The sequence below is a fragment of the Brassica napus genome, chromosome A9 (genome assembly GCF_020379485.1).
Source record: "Brassica napus cultivar Da-Ae chromosome A9, Da-Ae, whole genome shotgun sequence".
Lineage (NCBI taxonomy): Eukaryota > Viridiplantae > Streptophyta > Magnoliopsida > Brassicales > Brassicaceae > Brassica > Brassica napus.
In genome coordinates this window covers 44,636,611-44,659,651 of record NC_063442.1, presented here as the reverse complement: position 1 = coordinate 44,659,651, position 23,041 = coordinate 44,636,611, and the positions used below count along the sequence as shown (strand labels likewise).

Genomic DNA, 23,041 nt, shown 5'->3' with positions numbered 1-23,041 from the left:
TGTCGGCTACTTGCATATATAAACAAGTTATTAATCCATATAAATAAAAATAAATCTTCCCGTTTTGTTCTTTAATAATGAACCTAACTATATCTCTGGTTTTCCACAAAAATGTTTAATTGAATTTACTAACACGGAACTGTCCCGACACGAAGAAAGAAACAAAGACAACAACTAACGCATAATTTAAAATGCTTCAATGTTCGGTAGACGTATGAAAAAGACTAAAAGTAGTAAGTTTGTTCTCGTCTTCCGTAATCGCACATTTATCAAAGGCGAGATTCGAGAAATCCATGGCCCAATGGGTTCGTTAAGATTGCTGTCATAGAACATGGATCAGTAGTCTAATGGGCCTAAAGGTATGAAAACTTCTCAAAATTTGATTGTTGTAGGTTGGGATTTGTTAAACAATTTCTCTTTATTAGGAGAAACAACATTCCTTTGCAAAACATTGCCTGTAGTAAACTCATGACTATCATAACATTGGATTTAGAAAAAAATCACTAGATATTAATATGTATAAACTTTTGGCACACGACGATCCACAAAGGCTCACTCATAAAACATGTATTATATATTAATATGTATAAACTTTTGGCACACGACGATCCACAAAGGCTCACTCATAAATCTCTACATCTTATGGGAAAAGGAGAAAACGTAATCTAGTAGTACTAGGACGTATTTAAATTAAACTTCTTAAAAGCTTCATATTTGCGCCATATTCTCTTATTTTTCTTCTAAACACTTGATGTTATACTAATAGTCTAATATTCTATCAAAGCTAATCTCTCCCTCTAGATTTGTCTTTTCAACCCCCATTTTCCTGATTCGAATCCAGACACATGCAGAGCCGGGCTTGACCCCATTCATGCGAAACATTTGAATAGACCCCCACTTTTGTGGGGCCCCTTTTTTTGAAAAAATAAATTTTGTATATGATAAATATATAAATATTTAATGTAAAATAGAAAAAATGATAAAAATAAACAGATTTAAAAATTATAATTATATTAAAAAAATTATAATAGACTAAAAATTTTCTTTTAAATTTTTAAGTAAACAAAAAATGTTTTATCTTAAAAAAAATTTCAAACAAAAATATCTTTAAAAAATTAAAAAAATGAATATTTTTTTTATTTTGGATAGGGCCTCCGGAATCTCAGGCCCGGCTCTGGACACATGCATAATAAATTGAAAATAATAATCACTTTTTATTCACTGCGACATTGTAAGAGTGACTGTTACTGTTAGGGTCGAAGGCAACTATTATTCTTTTTTTGTTAAAGCCTTTATTCTTTCTTTTCCTTTTTGAATCTTTAGTTCGTAAATATTCTCTTTCATATTCATAAAAAATACACAACACAACATATGTATTACTATTAGAGGCATAACCATTAACATTGGATTTATTGAGGTTAGTAATTATTATGGTTGTTTGACAACAAAAAAAAAGAAATTTTTTTTTTGAGCAAACAAAAAGTAATTATTATGGTCCGACAATAGTAGAAACTAAAAAATGCAACCATGCAATACGTGGTTTTATAATCATTCTATTGTTAAATATGATAATAATAATAATAATAATAATAATAATATTACAGAATGTCGATGTAATAAACAAAAATAGTTTGTTAGCTAACGCCTCAGATCGATCAATGAGTAATTCATTCAGTTACAACATAAAGAAACAAATAAAAACTATGATAAAAAAAGTTTGACATCATTTTTTATTGGCATGTCAATATGTGATAATACACTCTCTGCAGCAGTGACAAACAAATACTACAAACTCTTATTTTTAATCGTTCAAAGATAAGAGTCTAGACTAGTAGACTAGAAAGTGGGGGGGAAACAAATAAATTTAGGAGGATTCATTGACAATTTAAGAAGACATTTTTGATACGCCTCGTCTTATTAGAATTGGGAATGGCCTATGGAGAGGATATGAATGTGATGGGCATAGTGATAAGGTAGAGGAGATAATGCAGAAAACTGAAAAGCGAGAAGAAGAATCCTAAACTATCATTTATGAATTATGAGTTAACCTTAGAAAGCCAGTTTACAAAAAAAAAAAATTATGATATCTCCACTCGTTTCTATTAACTTATTCCTCCATGATTGATTGGTCATTTTTGTAAACTTCTGATGATTCATATAACCAACTCTTAAGGTTAATCTCATTTTGTAAAATATCGATGCAAAGAAATGCGTTGATATATATATATATATATATATATATATTTATTTATGTATGTATAGCATATGAGATTAATTAAAAATATATATCTGGGCTAGATTAAATAAATTTTGATTATTAAATATAATATTAAAACATATGATTATCACATTTTACAAAAAAAAAACATGGCTAGGTAGAGAAATATACATAATCTATTTGTTTGTTTATTTGACGATTATATTTCTATTACATTAAAATGCTAAGGTTCAATTTGCGACTAGATCATTAGCATACTAACTAAGGATTAGTCTAACATTAACATGATTAATTTAGTCCAAACATTTTCAGTTAAAATATACCTCAGTTTCTTTTTACCATTTTTTTTGGGCAATCACTTTTTTCTTTACGTACGCTTTCAAGTTACCGGGTATCAAGTAAAATAGTATTACACATAGATTTACCGATTACTTTACCAAACATATAGTTATATTTAATGTTAATATACGTTAAACTGTGATTACGTGGTCACACCGAAAAAGGGGAGAATCGGAGGTGGGGTGTGTCTAACATTCCAATTGCGACCCACCAAACTTCTCAATTTGTTATAAAACTATTAATCTTTTAACGTAAGATAATATATTCATATTTTCAGAAACGAGAGTCGGAACCTAGAATCTTCGGGTGGCATTGTAAGCTTTTTCAGTTTTCTTTAACCTCAAAAAGAAAGTACTATATTTCTTCTGTTGTATAATTGCATATACACACATACGCGTGATTGATTCCATAATTAGAATTTACCTCTTTATGCAAAAGTAGCAAAGAACATACAAGCGTAACAATTGTACCAAAAAACATACATACATAAGTTAAAACACACGTTAACATTAATTTCTACTTCCAATAAAATTATGATGTATGCGTTGATTTACATATCGCAATGTTGCTCGTATTCAAATTTAAGCTGTCTCGTAAAATTCAGATCAAATTAAAAATAATCTGATATCGCAATGTTGCATGCATACGTTTATATTTGTGTATAAATGAAGATATATGTGATCAAGTGGCTGCGCGTGCGGAGGTGAACCAGTTAAACTTTAAACAAGTTGATCATAAGTTATCAACTTTAGAAGTCTTAACAAACAAACAAAAACCTTTAGAAGTCCAAAAGTAAAAAGGATCTCGACACAGAATTATTAATCGTAAAGGAAATTTTGTTGGAAAAGAAAAAGAAAAAATGTTTTCTGGTTAAAAAAGGAAAATTTCTGGTTAAAAGGGGAAAATGGCAGGTTGTACTATTAACCTACAAATATTCCTGGAATTTTGTTTCACACTTTGTCTTGATAATTCGTTCTGTACCTTCTTGTTATTTGAAGCGAACCTATGTTCTCTACTTTAATTTTTTTTTTTTTTAAATATTCATTATCTTCAACCCGAAAAGGGGATAAACGGAACTTACAACTCCGGTGTGCCAGTGAAACATGATAAGCTAGGTTACAACAAAACAGTTAGAGGATGTACAAGCAAACAGACTAGCAGACAAGGAGAGAGGTCGTGGGAAGTAGGCGGGAAAGCGCGCGAGCTTCCCCTTTGGTGGACCAAAACACATAAATAAAGGTTTTGCTCACTGCCCAGTGATTTAAAGTGTTTGAAAAAAAAGGTTCTGCCCACTGAAACTAGATAGCTATCGTTTTGTATATGAGATTATTCTATTTTAGTTTGCAAAATGTGGAATTCGTCAAATTTAACAATGTATGTCAAATAATAATGATATACTAGATTTTGACCCGCGCAGGCGCGCGGGTGTATATTTTGAAAAATATGTTGATATTTGTTTTTCATGTAATTATTAGGATTTGGAAAAATGAATCCGAGGAACATAACCGATACCGATCCAAAGATATAGTACCAAACCCAAACATAAATTGATTAAATATTCTAATTATTCAAAATTTTGTTATTTAGAGAACCGAATCTGATCCGAACCGAAGTATTTGGGTATCCGAATTTATCTAAAAATAGATTTATATACTTATATATATTAATTATTTTTAGATTTAACGTATATAAAACATCAAAAATGATACTTTTAAATTGGTTTAAATACTTGAAAATATATATAGATAGTCAAAAGTAAATATCTGAAATAGTTAAAGTATACTCAAATCACCAAAAATACTTAAAATAATTATTGATTTCGTATCCAAAATTTTAAATCAAGCCAATTGATATGTTAAGCTTAAGTATTATGACATATGTTATTCAAATTTATACGTAATATATTATTTTATTTATACATTTTGAGAAATTTAAAATATATAATGATTTAAGATTTTAAAAATAATTTAAATTAGTTATCCAAACCCAAACCAAACCCGCAAAGATCCAAATCGAACTCAAACCAAAATTTAGAAACATTCTAATAAGGTTGAAATCTTTGACCCCGAAAACCTAAAATACAAACTGATCAGAACTAAACCCGTATGAGTATCCAAAAGCCCATCCCTAGTCATTATTATATATCGTATTTTATCATCATATAATTAATCGTATTTTATATGTACCATCATATAAGTAATCATATAATTAATAGTATTTTATACATACCATCATATAAATAATTACATATATTATATTTTTAAAACTTAATATGAAATATGAAAACCATAATTTGAGTTGGTATTTCAAATTGGGCTTTGTATTATATTTTTCTTATATATACTAGAGCTGTTCCCGGGCTTCGCCCGGGTTATTTTTGTATGAAAATGTGAAAGCAGAATATCATAAAAGTTTAATATATTTTTGTCAAAATTATTTTAAATGTAAAATAGTGTTAGGGTTAAAGTAATCATTGAATATAAGAAAAAGGCCAGTTGAGAGGGAATAGTACTAACTCTTATTAATATACATGTTTTTTCCTTATTAATACTAACTCTTATAAAATAGAAATAGTCATATATGATAATTCCAGGTTCTATTATATGTAGTTAATAAAAAGAGAGTAAAATACAATGCTTTCTATAGCATACAAATAAGTCTATCGAAAATAATTTATGTTTTTTAATAATTGATTACTAATCTTACCAAGTTTTAACATATTTGTGGGGCCCAGTTGCATCCTATCTATAATTCAGTTCTAAATTTTATAGTCTATATGTAGTTATACTATAATATGATTGAATTCTATTTTATTACTTTAGTAAAACTGTATCTGAGTTTTGAATTTAAGAATATTTGTGCCATTAATAGTTTTTTTCTCATTAATATGGTTTTAGTAGAACCATCTAATAATAGTATAATACACCCCAAATTCTCCAAGCTCTTTAGATTTTTTTAACAGTTTAGAAAACATTTATTTGTTTTAGAAAAAAAAAACAATTATCAAGCTTACCAACGTTAGGTTTTTTATTTAATGGCAGTTTTGTGGTAAGATTTCTGTGGCATGATTTGAATCACATAATTGATAAGTTTGGAGTTTTGATTACTCGGAGGATCTAGGCTTAGTTTGAAAGTTTTCTTCATCCTTTTGTAATCTTGATTTTAGAAAAGCTCCGATTGTGTGTTAGAGATCTAGATTATACGTACGTAGGAGAGCTTAGAAGAAGGTTCTGATATTGTGGTTTGAGTCTTGATTTTGAAGATGGGAGAGATGAAGTTGGGTTTTTTATTTAATCGTATATGCCTCAATGATTCTCTGAGCAGTATCACAATAATGGAAAATGATTAAGCTTAGCGTATATGAAGGAGAATTAGAAATTTATTGGCTTGTATATCAGAATATTTTGTTATGTTAGTGGAAGGAAACAACATTAACTTCCTCGGTTTGACTTGCCAAAACGGTGGCGTTGAAAATTATGGCCATATCTTATACTATTTTTTTTTTAATATTTGGAATGGAGAGTAATGTACATATGCGGACAATCACGTAATAACGGTGACTATCTTATAATATTACTCATGCATTAACAGTCCAGACATTTGCGGAATTCATGCTTTGTTCCTCATACCTATATAATTGTAAACAGCATAGAATTCTAAATGAATAACTCAGCAAAGTAATCTTGAAGGAGAAAAGTAATAGTGCACAGCTCATGGTTTCATAATCATTCGAAGTAGATAAAATGTTGGAAAGAAAGAAAACTCTGAAAGTTAAACTGAAAGGAAAACATGAGTAAAAAACGAAACTGAGAAAAAAACACTTAAACTGCAATGAACCTTGCAAGTTTAGGAGACGTACTGAACCTTTAATTCCCACGTTTATGGCATTTAGCTTCTTCTATCTCATCACTGTCACAAGTCCTCTTACTCCCCTCTGCAGAATCCACACGGCTTTTGAATGTTTCCTCCGAAGTTGCAGTCGTGTTGTTTCCTTCCGAGGATACTGTTGCTGGCTGTGTCTAGAGGGAGGATCTTGGTCACAGTAAGGGACTGGGTCTTGCCTGATAAATTGTGCTCTGTCACTTTGACACAAAACTTATGTCTTTGCCCGATTGTGCTGATTAGAGCTTCCGGGACAGCCGAAGTAATCGATAGTAGGTTGGACATCGTATTTCATAACTACACGCGAGGAGGACATTGGTGCCAAGGCAAGAGTACCTATGGTATCAAGGAGAATCCAGTTAAGAACACAAACTGCAGATATGCAACTGTAAGAAACCTATATTAAAGATAAAAAATTAACCTCCGAGAGTCTTCGTGTTTACGGTCGTGACCAGTAACACGGTGGGTGTATTTTCGTATGAATTGAACTTTTTGCAGAATTTTCTTGCAGCCTGATCCCAAAGGTAAAGCTTCATCACGGGTCCACTGAAAAAAAACGATAATGAATGGTTAAGAGGAAAAAAAGAGAATTGGTGTTTAAGAAACAATTGAAACCTACTCATGTGACTGGATATGAACCAGCAGACGCCTCGCCTTTGCTATCTCCACTTCGTCAAGCACGGGGAACTTATTGATACTCTGACTATCAACCAACTTCATGTGGCCCACAACATCTATTCCATTAATCATCAAGAGTGTTAGTAAGATGACCCCAAATAAATAGTTCACTATTTTGTGACCACATAGAATCTAGAAACACATCACAATACTCAACATAAACAATTTATACAATCCTACACTATGATGATCAATAAAATCCAAGAGCCGAGAGTAATAAGTTATGATATCTAACGTTACAAATCGAACAAATGAATTTCATTTATCAGAATTTGCTTCTTTGAAGACTGACTTCAGAGAATGAGTAAGACAACCCTAAACCCTCATACTTTAACTTCACTGATCCACATATACCACTTGACCCAGTTAATTCAGACAATGATTATGAAAAACCGAAAACATTGATTCAGCTAAGTCGAGTTTTCTGTATCTAAGCAGCAACAAAGTCTATATACTACATTTAATCATCTAGCAATGCGACTAAAACATTATATGGGGAATTACAGAGCTTACCGAAGAGATCTCCCTTGAGATCAGAGTTAGCTTGAAACTCTTCATACGAATGAAACCGGAAACTGTCTTCATCAAAAGGGGTGCGACAGTCTCGAAGAACCGACAGTTTTGAGTCCCATGAGAACGACACGGTTGCGGTATGATCACGGTTGAGTTTTCTGTATCTAAGCAGCAACAAAGTCTATATACTACATTTAATCATCTAGCAATGCGACTAAAACATTATATGGGGAATTACAGAGCTTACCGAAGAGATCTCCCTTGAGATCAGAGTTAGCTTGAAACTCTTCATACGAATGAAACCGGAAACTGTCTTCATCAAAAGGGGTGCGACAGTCTCGAAGAACCGACAGTTTTGAGTCCCATGAGAACGACACGGTTGCGGTATGATCAGCAACCCGAAACACAGACTTGTTTCTGGATCCATAGAAGTTGTTGAGTTTGTAAACAGATCCTCACTTCATGTCAGGCAAGTATTTTTCAATACGTCATGGGGAAATAAATCCTTGAATAACAGCTCCCTGCAAAGAAAAACATAAGCAAAACAAAAATAAGTAATCGAAGAACATCTTGAAATAATTAAACTATATACAGGTACGGTAGGTTATACTGGAAACTATATAATGTCGCAACCAAACACAACATCAATCAAGTAGTTTAGGAATAAACATAACCGTGAAAATAACTGTCTCTTTGAACTTCTAAAGAAACAATGACTTAAACTTATTTCTTAAAGATTAGTGGAAATTATATCAAGCCGAAAGAAAACATATTCATCAATAAAGTAGTTTAGGGAAAAAAAAAAAAAAAAAAAAACCAAAAACAATTGTAGAACAAACCCGTAGTCAAATCTACATTTGTTGGCACCCAGATACCGTACCTGTTCATCGATGAGTAGCATCTCCAGGCCGATAAACGTCTTCTTTACTGGGTTCCAAGCCTCCCAAAAATGGATGAGGCGAAATCGCAACTGAGCTTCGTGGTGACCCAGCGAGACATCTTTGAAGAACATGACTTTCTCATCGTAACCAGAGGAGACAATTGACTTCCCATTCGGTTTCATCGCCATGAATCTAGGTTAGAGCAGATCAGGGGTTTTGATTTTTTCAAACGAAAGTAAATCAGTATATAAAGGATGAGGAATAGAGGAAACTGAAACGAAATCATTAAGAAGAAATTGATTGATTGAGAAGAAGAGGAGTTATGATTGAGAAGAAGTGGATCGATGGAGGACTCTAGGGTTTGAAGCAGAGAAGACGATAAGGTGAAAGAGAAGCTCTCGTGACTAATCCTCGTGAACAAAGCCCAGACTCTAAATAAAAAGAAAACGTGAAGCCCAGAAAAAACTTAAACCTGTATGACGTGTCCAAACGAAATATTGTGATTGGAGGAATATTTTTAGTGACGTGGACAGCTTAGAATTTCAGGATATCTGGCTTTTAGTAGTGTTAGATTGACAATATTTTTTTATAATGGTTATTGAAAAATAATTTAGTAAAAATCCATTTTTGAATATATGTATATTTTTGAATCAATTTTTGATATAAATCAAATTTGAATTATTATTTTGATTTGAAATATGTATATAAAGTTTAAATTTTGTTTTATGGTTAGTTTAGAAAAAAAAATTTTAGGGAATTAGATTGACCCATTTTGGTATATTTTAAAAGTGGCCTAGATAACTTTCAATTTTTTAAAAAAACATAAGTCCATTACTTTTTTTCTTAATACTACTATCCTTGTTTTCAAACAAAAATATTTTTTTTTAAAAGACTGCAATCCATGTTTCCAAACACTCCAAATTTTTAAAAGTCCTATTCAAGTCTCCAAACACTCCAATTTTGTACTTGAGTTTTAATAAGATAGATAATTAAATATATGCGTCATCGATCAAAAACAAAATTTTAAACCGTTTGATTTTCCTTTATCATTCATTATGTGATTAATTGATTAACGATTTACTAGATACACATTCTTGACTACGAAAGCTACACGTCGAGAGATCGATGAACATAGTGCATTTTCAGTATTACTTTTTGAGAAATATATGCGATATTATTAGTTCGACCTACCAAGAGAAGAGACCAAGACAACATAAAAAAGTTGGAATATTCTTTCGACTTTCTACTCAGTTAAATCCACTACTTTATATATCCTCTCACATAATTAAATTGCACACCAAAAAATTATATATATACTCACTCACGGAAAAAAAGAACTGTCCGTATAGGGATGTATAACATCGTAGATAAAACACAATCTTATTTTTATATAAATCATATCACGCCATCAATAGTTAAACACACATTACAAAAATCATCAAATGAAAATTAAACACGATTTAAAAATACTTGGAGAGGCAAATAAAATGTGCCACTCCTCAACGAAGAATCAAGAAAATGATTCTCCTCACACTTATATACATTTCCCTATAAAATCACGTAAGAGTTTAGAATATAGCCTAACAGATCAATTATTGATCCGATTATGCAAATCACGGTGAACCACACTTGTCAACAAGAGCACCTTGCAACGCCGTGGGAGGATCGGACATGAGACACCAAACCGGAGGAATCGAAAGCTCTTCCACAATTCCATAAGCATTCCAACAAAATGGATCCACAACGATTTCGCCTTTTGCTGGAAGCAACTCGATACCCGAAAGAGTTAGATTCGTGCATGGAACTGCATCGCTGCATCCAAAATGCATTGGAGGACTTCGAATATCATAAGTTCCTTTGATGCCTTGGTATGTAATATCAGATACGAAAACGGCAGATGTTTTATTGGCACAGTCTTTGGTCATGCAATAGTATTGGTCAATGATTATTGGGTTACGGACTGACTCCACGTGGATGTTGTTGAAAGTCACGCCTGAGACCGAACCGAACCCACCTTGCCATGTTTTGATCCGAACTCCATTGTCGGAGTACTTTATGACCGAGTCTCTGACGGTTATGTTTGAGACGCATGCATGTGAGTTGTGATTGCCCAAACTTCCAATACTAAAAATTTAGTATATAATGACGTTTTAGTAAATAGTTATTGGTTGGGATCTATTTGCCATAACAAGTGTTTTTAATCAGATTAATCAAATTAAAGAGAGATAACAAACCTAATTCCATGGCCACCGGGTCCACAGGTAAGATTCCGTATATCAACATCGTAGGATCCCGAACCAATAGATACGCAATCATCTCCTGCAAATTGGAAGCATGACTTTAATTGTTCAGACAAGAATCATTTCGCTTTACTTTTGTTGAAATCTATTTATTCTTCTTAACTTATTTTGTTGTATTATGTAAATTTATATTTAGTTTGAAAGGATTTGTCCAAATATTATATATATTTTTTTCTTTTTTGATAAAGTTTGATCTAAAGGACGCATAAACATATTGCACAGCCAATTTGATCCGTTAATCAACCATATATTTTATTGGCCGATGTCAAATACAATAAATTTTATTTATTCGATCGCTACCGCATTTTCGAACCTTTTTGGTTTGCTTGTTTTTTTAGTATTTTTAAAGTTTCATTTATAAACCGGTTATCGGTTTGTTTTTCTAACTAAAGTTTTCTTTTTGACAAAGTTACATTTATAAAGTGTAATAAATTGTCTAAAACTGCCAAGCGTAAATCACTCTATATATAACATGTAAGTCTTTTTACCGTTGGAGATGACCGAGTTGTAGATGGTAACGGAGTTAGAGTTTTCGATGTGGATGCCGTCAGTGTTGGGACTTAACGGCGGAGCAGTGATGTGAAGGGACTCGACGTGAACTCCTTGACAACCGTCGAATCTGAAATGAAACTGCGGGCTGTTTTTTATTTGTAGACCTTCCACCGTTAGATTCGAGCTCATAAAGAACCTCAAAGCCTGCATGCATTTAATTCATTAGTTACCAGAGCAATTTAAAAAATCGGGTCGTAAATTAGTACGTAAATTTTTATGTTGAACTTACAATGGGGCTGTCGCAAGGGCCAGCAACAATTGCAGATTTGTTGACAGTCTGTAGAAAAATAACAAAATAATTAGTTATAAATATGGGAAATTGGGGGCTATAGACATGAAAAAAAGGTAATTTACACACTGGTGCTTTTACCTAACAGATATATAGACGGCGTCATATATACATAATAATACTATGTTACCCTTCCTAATTAACCGGCTAACCTGCTATCTCATTAAAAAAAAAAAAACTTTACTGCTCAAAGTTACTCGTGTCTTCTCCTTTTCCATACAACCTCTCCTTCTCACTTTCTTTATCGGGTGTTTCTGGAATTCTAAAGCACCTTGATGCTTATCTCCTCCTACAGCTCGTCTCTCACTGCACTCAAGTTTTCATCTCCGTCGTTTTCTCTTCTAATCGGGCTCTACGGGCGTCGGTGGTTTGGTTTTGCGCGACGGTCTCGGCGGAGGTGAGTAACACCGCCGACATCTCCAACTTGACAGAGTATCGGGTTTCTCAGATCTTTGACAACGCCGTAAGTTCTTTCTCTTTCTGCTTCGTCTTTGTTTCTCAGATTTTATTTTAGATCTTGGCAAAATTAGGGTTTTTAGTTGTTAAGTTTGTATCATCGTTTCTGTTGTAAACCAACAATTGTTCCGGTTACGGAATTCCGGCGTAGCATATCAGACTTTATCAAATCGATATAGGGTTCGAGTTTTCTCGGGTTGTGTGAAAGTTTCTTAAATTTGAATTGTTTCATGTCGATGATGCAATCTATCTAGTGTAGTAATCTATACGAAGATGTGTAGAATATGATTGATGAGATTTGGTACGTCAGTACACATAGTATGAAATTTTAGATTTGTTTCTATTTTGAATGTTATAGTATTCGTATCCAATTCAACCATTCCATGTAGGATAGTATCGCTTGTGATAATGTTTGATTTGTTTCACTTTGTGTTTGGGGGTGCTTTAGTCTGATGTCGTTAATCTACTTTATGCTTCATTTGGGATTTATGTCTCTGTTATCCATAGTTCATGGTGTTGAAATATCGACTATTTTGTGGAATGCAATCTGCAACACATATATGTTAAGTCTATTACCGTATATGTATATTTTGCCTGATGCGTCTCATATTAAGTGGAATAGTATTCGGTTCATCATATTTCATTCCACATGGAATGGTACATTCACATGATATACTGTTCCACTCGGTTGCCGGTTCTTACTCACTTTGCCTCATTATTGATTTCTATATTGCATATTACATTGTGAACCATCTTCACTCTTTGAGACTTGTACTTTTTGTTCTTCAGGTTTGGTATGGACGAGTTAGAGTTTCCAAGTAGATTGTTTGAGACAGGTTGCGAACCCACTGGCAAGAAAAGACTGTGAACCCAATGGTAGGTGGGTTTAAGTGTCCCAATAGTTGGATTGCCGATGGATTAGGGTTTATATTTCTCTACTTTGGGTTTAGTTTTTTCTTTCACATGTTATCTTACCATTTCCATTACATTTGTATTTCATATTGCTCCATCCTTGCTGAACTATGGCAAAAGTAGCCTTGAAATTATGAATAAGGCAAAAATATGTACGTAACAATATACCACATATCTAGTAATGGATTGTGTTTTATGTTTTTTTGCGGGTTCAGTGTTTAATTTCAAATGTTCTCTTACCATCCCCATTATATTTATATTGTATATAAAATACTCCTATATGGAATATGAAAAATAGAAAATAACATAGTTTATATTATATGGAATAGAAAATTGTACATGAGCTTCTCTCTAGGTTTTCTATTGCCAACGGATTTGGGGTTGCTTTGCCAATGGATTGGGGTTTATATTTCTCTAATTTGGGTTTAGTGTTTACTTCCAAATGATGTCTACTCGTTCCTTTTAGCTTTGTATTGCATGTTGCCCAGTTGTGGATGTAATATAACTAGCATAGCATTTTAAAAAGGAATGTGTATAGGAAATTAACTGTCCTCGTAATGGACGGTGCAAATGTGTACGTAACACTACAACACATATCTAGTACTGTGATTGGGGTTTATATTTTCCTAAATTGGGTTTACTGTTGACTTTCAGGTGTTCTCTTGCCATCTCCCTTAATTTTAAATTTTATGAGTTTCTTCAGATGAATTTACACCGATAAGTAGATGGAATACAACATTTATTGATACAACTACTAATTTACACCACTTGTTTAATTCCATACAGTAAAAATATCTTTACTAACTCTACATGTGTACTTGGCTTCCTCCAACCGCCCACTCCACCGTCTTTGTTCGTGATTATATTACTAAATTACAAATATGGTTCTATTCCACGTTAGTCATGTGGAATGGAAACGTCTCCCATATATTTGTACTTATATTATTATATCTACAATATATAGTATGGAACTACATTCTTGCATTTTCCGTTAAACAATGTTGTTTCTTTCACATTGGTGGAAGTCAATCACTCATAAATTACAAACAGAGTTCTATTCTACGTTAGTCATGTGGAATGAAAACGTCTCCTATATATTTGTACTTATATTATTCTATCTACAATATATAGTATGGAACTACATTCTTGCATTCTCCGTTAAACAACGTTGTTTCTTTCACAGTTAAGCTTTTCATCAACTCGTCTCTCTCTATCTTTTCCTTCCTTTGATTTTGAATATGGCTTACCCACGCGCTTCCTAAAGTGTCTCATTGATATTATGAGACACAAAATCACCACGTCGTTTTCTCCATAAGTTAGAACCGGTAACTTGTTATATATAAGGATATAACCGGCAGAAAAACAAGCAAAAAGCGAAGGAATACATTACGTCAAAATCTTGTCCATTCCCTTGACTTTTTTTTTTTGTGGCTACTCAGCCAATTAGCCCTATAAATATTGTATATATTTTTTTTTTTTGGTAAAATAAATATTGTATATATGCCATTTCACTTATATAGAGTCAGCTTTCCATGATTGTAGAGTTTTACATTCATTTATAAATAAAATTAAAATAAACTGTAAATTGGTGTAAATGCTTGGAAAATTTTCCTAAAACAGTATGAATGAATAGTACAATATTTAAGACCACATGGTTTTAAGATGTCCTAATTATTTTAGTCAATTACCCGGTGAGGTTTGCAGGGAAGATCCCACCATTTCTGTCCCCGGCCATCTATAACTCCGGCGCCTTTCAAAGCCATTCCGTTGACTCTATAGAAAACAAGCCATTGTCTTTTACTTATATTGCTCGGCCACGATTCAGGTCCATCTGGTGTTACAATGGTCCCGTCCACCTATATCAATAAAAAATGTTATTAAAACCAATCCCATTTGATATAATTGTCTATAGTATATCAAAACGTTTAGATTTTTTAGGAAGAGAAATAATACTTGGAATAATTGGTAAGAATGGCAAGGACCGGTAAAAATAGTAGACTGGATCATAAATGTGTAGCCGTAAGGAACAAGCAAAACAGAAACGGTGTCGTTCCCGTTGCTACATGATGAGTCCCACGCCGTTTTGAATGCTTCCGTGTCGTCTGCGACACCATCTCCGACCGCACCGAACTTTCTCACGTCGTAGACTCCATTGTCGTCTTCTTCAGGGTCGTCGGAAGGTGACGGTGGTAGTGACGGTGACGGCGAGTCATCAGGGCCCGGAGGAGGAGTAGGAGGCTGAGAGATTGAGGAAGAAGGTGGTTCTGGTTTTGAAGAGTGATGGTTATGGCTATTGTGTTTGTGTTTCTCTTTGTGGTGATGGTATCGAGATTCAGTTAAAGAGGTTAGTGTGATAATTAGTGCGATGAAACAAAGGATTTGGTTGCGAGTATAAGAAGAAATTAACATTTTCATTGGATTGAAAATGTTTTTATTTTTGGTGATTTTGAGGTGAATGTTGGACAAAAAGTGTGTAAGAAGAGAGTCGCACTCACTAAGTTTAGAATGCTTCTTGGAAATGTTAATGCATCAAAAGCAGACAAGCCTGGTTCCTTTATATATACTGCAACGTCGTGGGCTATAGGAAGTGGAAACCTAATGTTATTTTAATTTAAACAAGTGTAGTGTTTTGATCAAAAAAAAAACAAGTGTAGTGTAGGTAAAGTTTACCGCGGCTTTTTGTTTGGTTTCCATTTCTTTTTTTTTAAACTAATATTCTTTTTGGTTGCTGGTGTTTATCTCTAGTATGAGACTGATCGTTTGGTGTAATTTTGAATTGAGTTTAATCCTTGGGAAAATTTATGGCCACGTATTCGGGAACGAATATTATTATGGATGCGGCATGCATGGGAGTATCTACATTAATACTAGTTTCTAAAATCAAAATTACATAATACATATCCTCATCATATGAAAATGATTGACTACATCAGATATTAGAAATCAATTAAATCTTAATATTTGTATATTTTAACATTTAGACCAAAAAAAAAATTAATCTTAATAATTTTTAAATAATATATTCTTACGTATACTTATGGTACAGTTTAAGGCAATAGCTGTAACATGTTTTTCCAATAAGGAATACCGAATAATAAGGATGATTATTTGTGAAATAGAAAAATGGAATGATGGATTAAATGTAAAAATGATATTAGTAAATTATATACATTCTATTTATTCACGAGGATTTAAAATCCTGAGTAAGAAAATAGGTTTTACAAAATATTTTTTTTTCTGTTTTATTTCCAAAATGGAACGTGTAGAATTGTTTTTAAAAATATTTTATTGTAATTGGTAAATATTTTATGAAATTTTATGGAATGTATTTTAAATAATTTTATTCCACAAAATAACATTTTAGTTGCAGCCAAGGTGAATGTGGGCATGTAAGCTTGCGGTTCTGAATCAAACCAACTGTCAAATTGGACTGAATCCAATTTTTGGTTTTAATATATAGATTTGATTATAATTTTTGGAGTGTCTTATTATGCAAAATTTGAAATTTCTCAAAAAGAAAAAAAAACTGGATGAAAAGCTCCCAATAATAAAGTTCTTATGCACACCTAAAGTTTGTCTTAAAATGCCATCTCTTAAATGGTTTTTTCTTCACCCTAGGAGGTCTTACAATATCTCTCATCCTCTTTATTTTAGTTTATACCCACTTTGAAAAACTTTTCTGGAGGATATGTATATAAATTATAGTTTGGGACAGTTTATTCAATACACGACGAAACATATAACATGTAAAAAGAATTATTCTCCACTGAAGATAATTGAGAAAAGGTTAAATACATTTGTTATGATAAAATATAGTTATATACATAGTTTCAGTTTTTTATTAAAGAGAAAACAAGAAGAGAATGGCCGCGAGTGGGTTATATCTAACCTCTTTCGGCTTCTTCAGTGGCCCAATTCTTTTTCATGTATTTAATATTATAGAAAAGGTGAGGTACAAATGATTCTTTTTAATATGTGAATAATTTACTGAATTACCAAGAATATAAATATATATTTGTATGACCGACCAACCATCATTGATTGCATACTCAGAAACACCACTGTTTGATCATATTTGAGAATTTCACCGCCCCTCTTTACACTTTTCGGTGGAACTCAATTATGTTTGGTCTCATCTCATCTTCTTCCACTTTTCTTAGGAACAAAATTCTAATATTTATGCTTTTTAGCACATAATTATAGTAACACTGAATGCAATGGATTATAGTAACACTAATATTTATGCATTTTTAATCCATTGCATTCAGTGTTAATAACTATGTGCTCTAGTTTATATATTTTATAAATATTTTATGTGCTATAACTTCTTATAAAACAAATTTTATAAAAAAAAATATTTTTTTATAAATTATAAGTTTGTTTTTTTAAAAATTATAATTATACATGCATCTTGTGACCTCATCCTCCATGCAAAAATGGCGGCTATAATACGACATACTAAAGCTAATGAACTTGCAAAAACAATTGTGTAGGTTAAGGACGGGTACTTTATAAACATAAGGTTAAGCATCATAATTAAATTGTGTGAATGTGTGTATGTTATATAATAATCAAACTGCATGTGTATACACTGTATAATATATAATAATTTAATTGTGTGTGTATATATATATCTCGAATATAAATAACAAAAAAATAGGTAGTGTATAGAAAAAGAGAAGTTAGAAGACAGAACAATTTTCCAATTATCAGTCATATATATATTTTTGTATTTTAATTTTAATTTTTTTTAAATAATAAAATTAAAATACAAAAATATATGTTATCTGTATATGTAATTTAAAGTTTCTCTGATATTAAATAAGAAAATGTAAGATTATGTTTAGTTAATTTACTTATAAGTTATATATAATTATGAGTATTTTTATAATAACAATAAATCAAACATGATAGGCTAATACCTTTTATTTTTACTTAGACTAGAGGTGATCCAAAATTTTATAAAATACATTTACTTTCAACAAAATATTATATATTTCAAAATTTCTAACCCTGTTAATATTGAAATTGATTTTTAGCAAAATAAGCATATACATATGTTAATATATATTTTCGGAATATTGCATTTTCTTTTCTTTTCTTTTTGTCACATTTGTGAAATAGCATGCTGAAAATGGAAGATAAAGGATGGAGACTGATATGAACAAGTTGGTCAATATAAGGCAAGAGGCTATGTTAGGTGCTTAAAAATACCTATAGGCAATGAGACATTAACATGTCCATGTCTACTTTAAGAGTATGGAAGATGTTTTTTTTTTTTTTTTTTTTGGTAAAAATGTTAAGAGAGTATGGAAGATGTTGCCTGCTTCTTCATTACAAAGATACACAAATATGTATATGTATAACATTGTGCGTGTGTAAAATAGTATAATATAAAGAAGTTAAAGTAATATTTACAAATATACAATATATACACATGTGTGTATATAGTGTGATTGTGAATAGGAGACTGGCTCTTCAAACTTCTGCCCTCAATCTAGAGGATTTGGTAGATGTACACTTTGCTTCATTTCCAGTGCACGTCTCCATAGTCCATACTTTGCTCCATCTTCTAATATTTATCCACTAATTTTCATCTTTATAGCTAGCAATATGTTTCTAGAAAGAGAGCTAATAATACATTAATACACGTAGGTACACAAAGAACTACCAACTTAGTTAAACAAACAATTTGTCAAAAAAAAAACTTAGTTAAACGAATAATATATCCATATGATACATTCCAACGGTATAAACGATCGCGAACGGGAAAATATGTATACACAAGAGTAGAGATGTCGGCTAAATTGGAAATGATTATAGGTAGGGCTGGGTTGCGGGTCAAACCCGCCCTGCTGATCCGCCAACCCGCGGGTTATAAAGTTTTTTCTTTTGTCAAAAAATCCGATCCGCACAATCCGCGAACAAATAAATTTGTACCCGCACTCGCCCCGCTTAATTTTGCGGGTAACCCACGGGACCTGCGAATTATATTTTTATTTAAAAAAATATTAATTTAATTTAATTTTTGTAAAATATAATATAAATAATATATTTATAATTAAAATTTTAAATATTTTAAAATATTTTTATTATTATTTTTAAAAATTCTCATATTTTCTTTAAAAATATGTATTTTTACAAAAAAAAATATACATTTTTACGAAAAAAAAATATATATATTAAAAAAAAAATTAAAAATGCGGGTTGGTGGATACCTGCGTTTCAAAACTACCAATCCACATCCGCTCCGCATAAAATGCTCATAACCCGCGAATAAATTTTTCTAAATTGTTCGACCCGCATCCGCTCCGCGGCGGGTCAAACGGGCCGGACCCCGCGGGTAAAAACTCATATTCCCAGACCTAATTAAGGGAGACTTGTCCGCATGAGTTTACCCCACCCAAGTACTGTTTCTTCCACTTCTCAGATGCTCCGAGAGTTGAGACTCTTCTTCTTCTATCAAGAACTATTCAGTTTTTTGTTGTTGTTGTTTAGGACGGTCTTTAGCAAAAAGATAACAAAGGTGTGGTTAAATTTGAGCGGCATTCTATTGGGAATGATATGGGAACATGATAAAAAGTTGATAACAATGCATACACATGGCTATCTTATTTACCGCAACTAACACTAAAAAAAAAACTAAGAAACATATTACTTGTTCAGTTAAAAAAAAAAAACATATTACTTGTTCTAAAAAGAAAAACATATTACTTGAGAACAAACTGTGTTTTAAAAAAGACTTATTACATCTATTGAACATCACCATTATTATTTTCTAAAATTACGAAACCAAATAGTCAATTATAATGCAACGAATAATTGCTTTAAATAATAAATAGCTTTGTCACACAGCAAGCGTATAATCTTGAAAGAAACATGTCTTAATTACTTGAGCAAATTAGCTCAATACCCTAAAAAGAGTGGGATACCATTGAATTGGGGGAAAATGGTAGTATTGGGGGAAAAAAAATTGAAGGGAAATAGGGTATAGAATGCAAATAGGTGAGAAGTTGTGTGTAGGGAGTACAAATACTCTTAATTACTTTAGAATATTTACTTTTCATCAGTAAATTAACAAGTAACAACATTCCATGTTTGGACATCTTACGAAACAAGAAAAAATAACTGCATGAAGAATAATTTATTTGGACGAAGGCAAATGAAGTATTCTTCATTTCTGCCTTAAGAGGTCTTCACGAAGGCAGCAAAATGTTCCAATCCTCCACGAATAAGCTTCTCCATAAACGGTTTCATTAACTGTAATTTTTGAAACATAAAAAAAAAGATAATGAGGCAATATGTTAACAAGAAATACACACGTAAATTATTTACGAAATAATTTATAATCATCCACTATATGGAGAAATAGCCTTACAAATGCAACTGGAGCTAAAGCATGTGGAACTTCGAATGAAAAATTAATCTGACAGAAAAGTAATGAATAAATGAAACTAAAATTGATCACATATGTATTGAAAGTGAGAAAAATGGTGACGAGATACTACTAACCTCTACTAAGCACAAGGAAGGGCCTCTAGGGAAAAATCGAACACTGCCTCTGTTTTATAAATACAGAACATACATTTTTTCAAAATCAATAAGAAAAATTGAAAAGATGGTTATTTTTGTATAAACCAAATTTGAGTTCACCTATTTGCAAAGCCTTCTATAGATCTCCAGTGCAGCTTTCTGTCTGGAATTGGCTGTAGAGAGAGATTGCAAGAATAAATAATATTTAGTTCGAATTTCTAATGAACAAAAAGAATATAATCGGATTGGTGGATATTAATTTAATTTTGATGTAAAACGTTACCTGCAAATTTTTGGCGAGAAAATGATATTCAACATTTTGTCCAAAAGAATTGAATTTTACCAAATACCGGGATAAATCAGGACTACCCTCCACTGCCTAAGAGACGAAAATAAAATATTTAAGTCAGGTGAGCAAGAATTAAAGCTTATAGACTCTGTTTCAGAGTAAGGTTTACCTCAACTGATGACAAAAATGGCATCCACTTAGGGAATAAGTCACGATCTGCGTATAAATTGTAAGCCACGGAAGCTGGTGCGTCCACTACCATCTTTACCCTGTTTCATCCAGACCAAATAATTTTCACAACCGAATCTCTCTAGACACTTAGTATTAAGTTTTTGCTCTCTCAAGAAACTTACGCGACGTCTTGCCAGTGTACTTGGCGGAGTCTTTCTTCTTCAAGTCGATCAGCTTCTGTGCTGCGCATAACGGGTCTTAAGGGTTCAGGAGGTGAGGAGGAAGATGATGAAGAAACTGAGGAACTATTGTTAGAGTTTATGAGTTTTGCATAAATAGGTGATAAGGAAGTTGGCATGAACCGAGAAGAAGAAGATCGATGAAGCAAAGATGAAGAACTTGCAGACTTTCTGAAACATGCAACGGATTTGGTGGTTGGAACTGTACCAGAAGCTATTGATGACATCTTTGTTGATCTTAAGAGAGAAAGAGATTTGGAACCTTAATCAAATGGGTACTCATACATTTTATGAAGAGACTTTTCAAGACCAATCTCGCTGTCTCTTAGTTTAAATGTTATTACACTCCACGCAAAGTGTGTTGGCGTGTTTAGACAAATAAGCTAAAATTAAAAAGAAAAGAAAAACTCTGTTTGCATGACTAAAGTTTCTTGTTTTGTTTGTTTTCTTGGATATTCTGTTATGAGAGACGAAAGATTGTTAATTAGTATAAAAATTGTTCCATAATATTTTAAAATATAAAGCTGACCTTCTTAAGTGGTTTTAGGCTTTTAGCCAAGGTTGCAAATGTTTCAAGTCCACCTCTAAGCAAGCTTTCAAAACAAGGCCGGAGCTGTCTGACATTGATGCAACAAAATATAAAGAATAAGAAAAACAGTCAAGAATACTAAATGATGGATTTATTTATTTATTGATTGATTTGCCTGAAGATTGCGAGCAAGCCAAGAATACTTGATGTCTTGGCCAAAAGCAGAGTACTTAAGTGACCAACATGATATATCAGGCTTGTCCTTTAACACCTAACCACACAAAGTACACCTAAAGAAAACAAGCTCTGAAGATTGAAACTGCCAGTTGATGAGACATGAAAAGTACCTCTACGGATGAAATGAAAGGCATCAAATTAGGGAAAGATTCAGGATCCAAGGACAAGTACAAGTTATACGCTACGAATACTGGAACATCTACTTCCATCTTTACTCTGTATCTCCAAGTAAAACTTCAACAAAAAATGGAGCTGAAGCAGAGAAAAGAGAGAGTTACTTAGCAGTCTTGCGACTCCACGTAAAAAGAGAGACGTTTGCGAGTGTTGACGAAAGAAGAAGAAGAGTGCGACTAGTGAACTGAGGATACGTATAGGTTTTACGAGGAGAAGAGAAAGTGAATCTGCTATCCAAGCAGATGGGTAACTAGTGAACAGGGATCTGATCTTACAGGTTTTTGACAAATGATTGATCGTGTTCGTGTTCATGTGACTTACTGTTACAGACATTGCAATCTTTCTCAGTTTTGCCTCTTTTGTGTGTTTTAATTATTAGAGTAAGCCGGTTATGTATTGGTTAATACCGGTTAGGAGAATAGAAAGTCTTATAAATACTGAACCAATGTAACAGAATACATTTTGAGAATTGAATAACAAACTTCATCTTCTTCTTTTCTCTCTGAGCTTGAGCTCGATCTCATCTCGTTCTCTGGATCTAATATTAATCTATTGAAAAAGTTGAATACCTTCACAACCACACACACAAAATGGCCTCAGAGATTTGCTCTGCTTTGCATCAACACTACAAATTTGAAAAAGCTATTAAGAATGATGGGGATAGCTAAGATGGGAGAGCCTCAGACTGAAGATTTCAGTGTGGCATGTTCGATACACATTCAAGATTTAATTCTCAAATCACTTTTCTATTAATCATACTATTTTTTTACTCAAGAAAGTAAAAACGAATGTCATCACCATTTGCAACATTATTCTATACAGTTTGTACCAAAAATAAAGCAAAATAAA

General features: G+C 32.4%; 3 protein-coding genes across 5 annotated transcripts; all 3 read right to left on the bottom strand.

Moving 5' to 3' along the window:
- Window positions 1-6,209: 6,209 nt before the first annotated feature.
- Window positions 6,210-8,699, bottom strand: LOC106372124. The gene is made up of 5 exons (XM_048740603.1): window positions 8,511-8,699; window positions 7,631-7,811; window positions 7,059-7,173; window positions 6,861-6,985; window positions 6,210-6,775 (listed from the first exon to the last, which is right to left on the bottom strand). Exons 1-5 carry the CDS (start codon window positions 8,697-8,699, stop codon window positions 6,654-6,656), a joined length of 732 nt encoding a protein of 243 aa, XP_048596560.1. The 3' UTR covers window positions 6,210-6,653.
- Window positions 8,700-9,872: 1,173 nt separating this feature from the next.
- Window positions 9,873-15,565, bottom strand: LOC106377342 (polygalacturonase At1g48100-like). The gene is made up of 6 exons (XM_013817560.3): window positions 14,974-15,565; window positions 14,709-14,876; window positions 11,593-11,640; window positions 11,300-11,507; window positions 10,746-10,830; window positions 9,873-10,635 (listed from the first exon to the last, which is right to left on the bottom strand). The coding sequence occupies exons 1-6, from the start codon at window positions 15,433-15,435 to the stop codon at window positions 10,125-10,127; spliced, it is 1,482 nt and encodes a 493-aa protein (XP_013673014.2). The 5' UTR covers window positions 15,436-15,565; the 3' UTR covers window positions 9,873-10,124.
- Window positions 15,566-19,824: 4,259 nt separating this feature from the next.
- Window positions 19,825-21,657, bottom strand: LOC106352676. 3 transcript variants are annotated; one of them, XR_007316747.1, is made up of 8 exons: window positions 21,196-21,654; window positions 21,012-21,111; window positions 20,837-20,932; window positions 20,674-20,726; window positions 20,533-20,581; window positions 20,399-20,446; window positions 20,067-20,280; window positions 19,825-19,912 (listed from the first exon to the last, which is right to left on the bottom strand). XR_007316747.1 is itself a non-coding variant. In XM_013792308.3 (7 exons), exons 1-7 carry the CDS (start codon window positions 21,477-21,479, stop codon window positions 20,206-20,208), a joined length of 705 nt encoding a protein of 234 aa, XP_013647762.1. In that variant the 5' UTR covers window positions 21,480-21,654; the 3' UTR covers window positions 20,063-20,205. The 3 variants fall into 3 exon arrangements, 1 of the variants encoding a protein (XP_013647762.1); XR_007316748.1 differs by lacking the exon at window positions 20,399-20,446 and having other exon boundaries at window positions 21,196-21,657; XM_013792308.3 differs by lacking the exon at window positions 19,825-19,912 and having other exon boundaries at window positions 20,063-20,280.
- Window positions 21,658-23,041: the final 1,384 nt, after the last annotated feature.

Excerpts from the sequence above, each read along its gene's own strand:
- LOC106377342 (XM_013817560.3), bottom strand. The coding sequence starts at position 15,435 with ATGAAAATGTTAATTTCTTCTTATACTCGCAACCAAATCCTTTGTTTC. Across the intron at positions 11,641-14,708 it reads TTCCCTGCAAACCTCACCGG|ACTGTCAACAAATCTGCAAT; the intron begins GTAATTGACTAA and ends ATTTTTCTACAG. Across the intron at positions 10,831-11,299 it reads CAACTCGGTCATCTCCAACG|GAGATGATTGCGTATCTATT; the intron begins GTAAAAAGACTT and ends TCCAATTTGCAG.
- LOC106352676 (XM_013792308.3), bottom strand. The coding sequence starts at position 21,479 with ATGTCATCAATAGCTTCTGGTACAGTTCCAACCACCAAATCCGTTGCA. Across the intron at positions 20,447-20,532 it reads CTTCCTTGTGCTTAGTAGAG|ATTAATTTTTCATTCGAAGT; the intron begins GTTAGTAGTATC and ends CTTTTCTGTCAG. Across the intron at positions 20,281-20,398 it reads CTTTAGCTCCAGTTGCATTT|TTAATGAAACCGTTTATGGA; the intron begins GTAAGGCTATTT and ends CAAAAATTACAG.
- LOC106372124 (XM_048740603.1), bottom strand. The coding sequence starts at position 8,699 with ATGGCGATGAAACCGAATGGGAAGTCAATTGTCTCCTCTGGTTACGAT. Across the intron at positions 7,812-8,510 it reads TGCTACTCATCGATGAACAG|ACTTTGTTGCTGCTTAGATA; the intron begins GTACGGTATCTG and ends TGTAGTATATAG. Across the intron at positions 6,776-6,860 it reads AAACACGAAGACTCTCGGAG|GTACTCTTGCCTTGGCACCA; the intron begins GTTAATTTTTTA and ends TTGATACCATAG.